We start from the raw sequence: 5,149 nt of genomic DNA, 5'->3' as shown, positions 1-5,149 counted from the left end.
GCCCTCTGTAGATGGACCCCTCGCAGCTGCGCTGCTGTCCCCACCCCTATTTCTCTCTGTGTCACTCGCACCTTCTCACAAGCGGTTTCCCTTCTTGCTGCCCACCTCCCTGGCTGGAGGGAAGCCCCGTGATGCAGGGACAGTGTGTGTCTCTCAGAGCCCAGGACATCACCTGGCGCATGGCAGTGCTCAGGACACGTTTTACCCACTGTGTGTGTGTGTGCGCGCGCGCGTGTGCACGCGTGTGTGAGCTTCCACAGGAGAGCGGCCAGGGCATTTGTAGGTGGTGCTCCGGGTGTGTGTGTAAGCTGTGTGCACATGTGTGGGGCGCAGGTGTGTCTGCACATTCTGGTACCTGTGCCCCTGTGACACGGCTCTGGGCAACTGGCATCTGTGTGAGAGCATGTGCACACTGGCTGCATGGGGCCTCAGGCTGCCCCAGGGCCTGGTCTCGGGTGACATCGGCCCTTGTCGTCGCTCAGGCTGTCCCCACTGTGCCCCTCAGGCACCCTGATACTCCCCTGTCCGTCCTGACCATATCAGCCCCCAGGATCTCAGGCACCAAAGCATCACCTCCCTCCTGGGCACTGGAGGGACTGCCTGCTGCCCTGACCACCCGGTACTGTCCTGGCCTGGGGGCGTCTGCAAGGTGGTCACAGTGGCTGCCAAGGGACGTCCACCCCCCTCTCAGTGGCAGGCGTATTGATGGCTCAGGGCTCCGGTCTCCAGCCATCTCCTCCTCGCCCCTGCCTGGGCCCACCCCAGAGTCTCCAGCAGGGGAGGCAGAGGCTCTGGGTCAGAGTCTATGTCCTGGGTGTGGGCCTAGCCTGTGGGGACGCTGAAGGGCCACGCTGAGTCCCACCTGGGAGCAGCTCCTGCAGGTCACGGGGACACACGTGGGTCCACACGCAGGCAGTGTGGCTAGCGCCCCATGCACCCAATCTCTGGCACCCAGAGAGAGAGAAGAGGCTATGTGTGGACCTAGAGTGAAAGGGAGGACCGGGCGACCTTAGCCTGGGAGGGGTCCACAGGGGACAGGCACACTCGGTGAGGGGCTGGCCTGGAGCCCAGCATTTCTGGAAGCGGCCACCGCGGTGGTGCCATGAAGGTGCTTGAACCTCATCGGGGCAGGATCTGTGCCAGCCTTTGGGGTGTCCGGGGGCCCGGGCCCAGGCTGGGGAGCCCTGCTCTGATGACCCCTCACCCCCCAGGGCCGGACAGGCCTCGCCGGTGCCAAGATGAGCGCCACCTCCTGGTTCCTGGTGAGCGGCAGCGGCACTCGCCACCGGCTCCCCCGAGAGCTCATCTTCGTGGGGCGAGATGAGTGTGAGCTCATGCTGCAGGTGAGTGTGGGCACCTGGGCTGGGGTGGGGGTGCTGGGCAGGAAGGTGCCACGCCCCTTGCTGCATGGCCCCTGGGGAGGAGGCCGCCCTGGACCCACAGCGGGGCTCGGGGGCCTTGGGTGGGTGTGTGCACTTGTGGGTGAGGGTCCCTGCCTCTGCATATTGGACCATTTCTGATGGGAAGGTGCTACCGGATTCTGAAGGTGTTGGGGCCCACCTTGGGAAGGTGCCTGAAAGCAGACCCGTCCACATCCTTGTCCAGGGGCCCCAACAGGGCCATGAATCAGGGGGCCACAGGGTCACCTCTGACCATCAGAGCTGTCCAGTGGAAGGCTAGTGCCCTGGGCTGGGGGATGGGGGCCTTTCTCAGGCTCGAGAGGCTGGCAGGGCCCTAAGAGCCAGGACACCAGGCACTCGGCAATTTCTCTCTGGCCCTGAGTTTGAGTTGAGCCAACCTTGGCTTCCATGGGGTGCACGTGTCTTGCTCCTAGGAATGAGGAGGGGAGGGGGCGGGGGACTTGACCCTGTAGGGCCCACAGGGTTTCCCCACCCTCGTGGTGTGATTGAGTCGGGTTCCCTGCAGCCCTGACCCCTCCCCCCCCAGCGTGGCACCTGGGTCCCTGTCCCCAAGCCCTACAAGCTCCACGCTCCCACTGTGGGACTCTCAGGAGGTGTCCTAGGTGGGCTGCACTGCCCAGTCCAACCAAGCGGCCCACTTGGGTGCAGGGTGAGACCTCTCCCCTGTTCCATGCGCAGCCCTGGCTGCTGCCGCCCACTCACTCCCTGGGATGCATGGGGCTTGGGTTGCAGCCGGGGGTCCCAACCATGTGCATGTCCACTTGGGCAGCAAATGCAAGGCCTGTCCATGTCCAGACACCCTGACTTCCCCAAAACGTCCTCTAATTTGCCTGACTCCAGACGCAGCAGGACCCGTCCTTGCTCGTTCGGTCTTTTCAGTATCTTTGATCTAGAGCAGTCTCCCTTTTTCTCTTTGCTTCTTGCCTTTGGAAGTCGGTGGGTCTGTGCAGGGCTGGGTGAATGTTTTCTGTAAAGGGCTGGGTATACATTTGAGGCCTTGCGGGCCACACGCCTCCATCACAGCCACTCAGATTTGCTATTGTTGGGGAGACAAACGGGCGAGCCAGTCAAACTTTGTGGATGTTGATATGTCAATTTCATATCATTTTCACCTGTCGTGAAAGTCTTTTTTTTTTTTTTTTTTTTACCATGTAAAGTGTAAAGACTGTTCTCAGGCCACGTAAAGCAAGCAGAGGCTGTAGGTCGCCCCCCCCCCCAGGGGTGGCCGATGCGGGGATCTTGATATGGCCGGTGGCTCCATGATGGTGTCACGTGACATGACCCCTGTCGTCTGTCCATTGGCGAGAGATCCACAGGGGTCACCACATTTGGCCCTGACCCCTGGCGGGGAGTTGTGTGTTCCCTGCTGTGACTGTGTGGCTTGTCAATGGCCCTGCCCTTCCACCGGGGTGGCTGGGAGGGCCTCTCGTAGGAGGTGGCACTTGATGGGAGCCTGTGAGCGCTGGGGGCCCAGCGTGCTTGCTCCTCCCCCGCCCGCCGGCTCTGTGCCCTGCACCAGGCCCTCACCCTGCCTGCTTCTCTTCCCAGGGGGTGGGCAGGGTGCGCAGGGTGAGTTTGGGGTCCAATTCCTAGTTTCTGGGCCAGTCAGTGTGGAGCCCTGAGCAGGGTGGAGGGAGGGGGGATCCTCAGCCCTCCATGCTGGGCTGGCCCTGGCCTGGGTGCACCTGCGTTTCTGCCTCAGGCTGTTCTGGGCAGCGTGGCCGTGTCTCCATCACACGGGGAAACTGAGGCTCAGGGAGGTCACGTAGCTATAGAGTAGGTGTGGGAATGCCGCCCCCCCCAACACCTCCCCCCTCCAGCCCACCTGCCCCTTGCTCAGGACGCCCATCCTCTTGCTGTGCTGTCCTGCCAGCCCCCTTCACCCCGTACTCTTCTGTGGAGCCCCTGCTAGGGAGTTCCTCACCTGCACACCACAGCCTCAGTCCCCGCGCCACCGCCTGGATGGCCACTGCACACGCTGTCCCCCCCACCCCCCCACAGCTTCTCCCTAGGATGGCAGCTCCAGGCTCCCGGGCCTCTTGGCGCCTGCCTGGCAGTCCCTGTGGCCTTCCCGCTTGGCCTGGGCTCTGGGTGTACTTGACCCCTCCCTGGAGGTCCTGTCCACACCCACAGCCTCGGTTTCCACCTCTGCTCACGTGACGCAAATGGTGTCTGTCACCGTGCTGTCCCCAGTCTCCTGTGTCATCAGCTCCTGGGCATCTCAGAGGCAGCCCGAGCCTGGTGCCGAGCAAACCCCCTTCTCCGACCCCGCCAGGTGTCCAGGGGCAAACCCCGACCTTCCCTCTCCCTTCCTCATGCTTCAGGCATGCCCGGGTGCAGGCCTCCCGGGGGCCACAGCCTCTCCCCACCTGCCTGGCTTTCTGAGATCGTCCACGCCCGCCCCATCCCCACCTTCTCCCTGCCACGTGCTCCCGGAGCACCCTGGCCTGCCCTCTGTGTGTCCTTGCGTCCATTCCCACATTTGTCACTCGATGGTCACTGGCCCCACGCGGGAGCCAGGGGTCTCCATTCCAGGGCTGGGCCGCCCACAAACACATAAGCAGGAGCCAGGTGACCCCCCAGGAGACAAACCCAAAGGTGGCACCGGGTTTGGGACGGGGGGCTCTGGGGCCGACTGGACACGGCGATGTTGTGCTGAGAGCCGGGGAGTGGGAGCGTGGGGGGCGGTACTGGCAGGGGGGCTGGTGGAGGCGGGGGGCCTCTGCCCGGCAGGGAGGGGGAGGCAGTGCGGCGCGAGGAGACGCGGCTGGGGAACAGGGGCCGTCCAGGAGGCTGCACCACAACCCAGGCAGGAGTGCCCACGTGTGGACCTCAGAATGGGGGGACGCTGTGTCCCAGAGGCAGAGTCGCCAGCCTGGCCTCGTGCTGCCACGCTCTCCCACCGGGCCACCCGCTCGCCAGGGGTCCTGGCCCCCAGGGCGAGCCTGGCACAAGCTGGGCCAGTGAGGACGTGAGCATGGACACGGGCCCAGGTCTGCCTGGTGCCCGAGCCCAGGCTGCCTCCTGTGGCTCCTGCTCCTGTGTCCCTGGGCTCTGGTGCAGGGCGTGTGTGTGTGTGTACCTGTGGATGTGCGCGGGCGAGTACCTGTGCATTGGCACACGTCTGTGCACACATGTGCACACGCAAACACGTATGTGCACAGGTGCATGTGTGCACGTGTGTGGATGTTGTACATGTCTGTGTGTGTGTGAGAGAGAGAGAGCCTGTGCGTGTTTGTGGCAAGGTGTCTTCTCTGCCTTCGCCTGGCTCGCCACGTGGGAGGGGTGACAGCTGGGATTCATCTGCACGCATCCTTACCCGGAAACCACAGCCCGAGAGACCCAGCTCAGGATCCCCCTGCACACACACAGGTCATGGGCACTGTGGCCCCGCTGGGGTGGCGCTGGGTGTGAGCTGTCAGGAGGGTGTGCCCAGAGCCTGGGGTTTGGGCCGCTGCCAGATGCTGGGTGGAGCTTTCACTCTTGGAGGGCGCCAGACCCAAATTTTGGAAGCACATCTTTATTCTGTTTTAAAGTGACTACAAACAATTAGGTCCTTTTCCAAAACTCTGTGTGTTTGGAGCCTCTTAAAGCTATTTTACGCGTCTGCGCCCCATCCGCTCCACTTGCCACGTGGCCTGCTTTGTGTCCTTTTAAGTCTTGAGTCCTGCCTGGGCCAAGGGGCCACCTCCCCCTCTGGCGTGGGCTTCCAGCCTCTGGGCACCTGG

At 63.4% G+C, this 5,149-nt stretch overlaps 1 protein-coding gene across 2 annotated transcripts in view; it reads left to right on the top strand.

Annotated features, from left to right (window-relative positions):
* Positions 1-1,217: 1,217 nt before the first annotated feature.
* The window catches only part of CEP170B (centrosomal protein 170B), a 22,962-nt gene continuing 19,030 nt past the window's right edge, over positions 1,218-5,149 (top strand). The window contains exon 1 of one of the 2 annotated variants that reach the window (XM_007455579.1): positions 1,218-1,343. In XM_007455579.1, coding sequence (XP_007455641.1) covers positions 1,239-1,343 — 105 coding nt within the window. In that variant the 5' untranslated portion in view covers positions 1,218-1,238. The remainder of the gene's footprint in view (positions 1,344-5,149) is intronic. The other variant, XM_007455578.1, reaches the window with a different exon arrangement.

The sequence above is a fragment of the Lipotes vexillifer genome, unplaced genomic scaffold, assembly GCF_000442215.2.
Source record: "Lipotes vexillifer unplaced genomic scaffold, Lipotes_vexillifer_v1.1 scaffold584, whole genome shotgun sequence".
Classification (NCBI taxonomy): Eukaryota; Metazoa; Chordata; class Mammalia; order Artiodactyla; family Lipotidae; genus Lipotes; species Lipotes vexillifer.
Note: the sequence above shows the minus strand (reverse complement) of the source record. Positions and strands in the feature narration are given on the sequence as shown.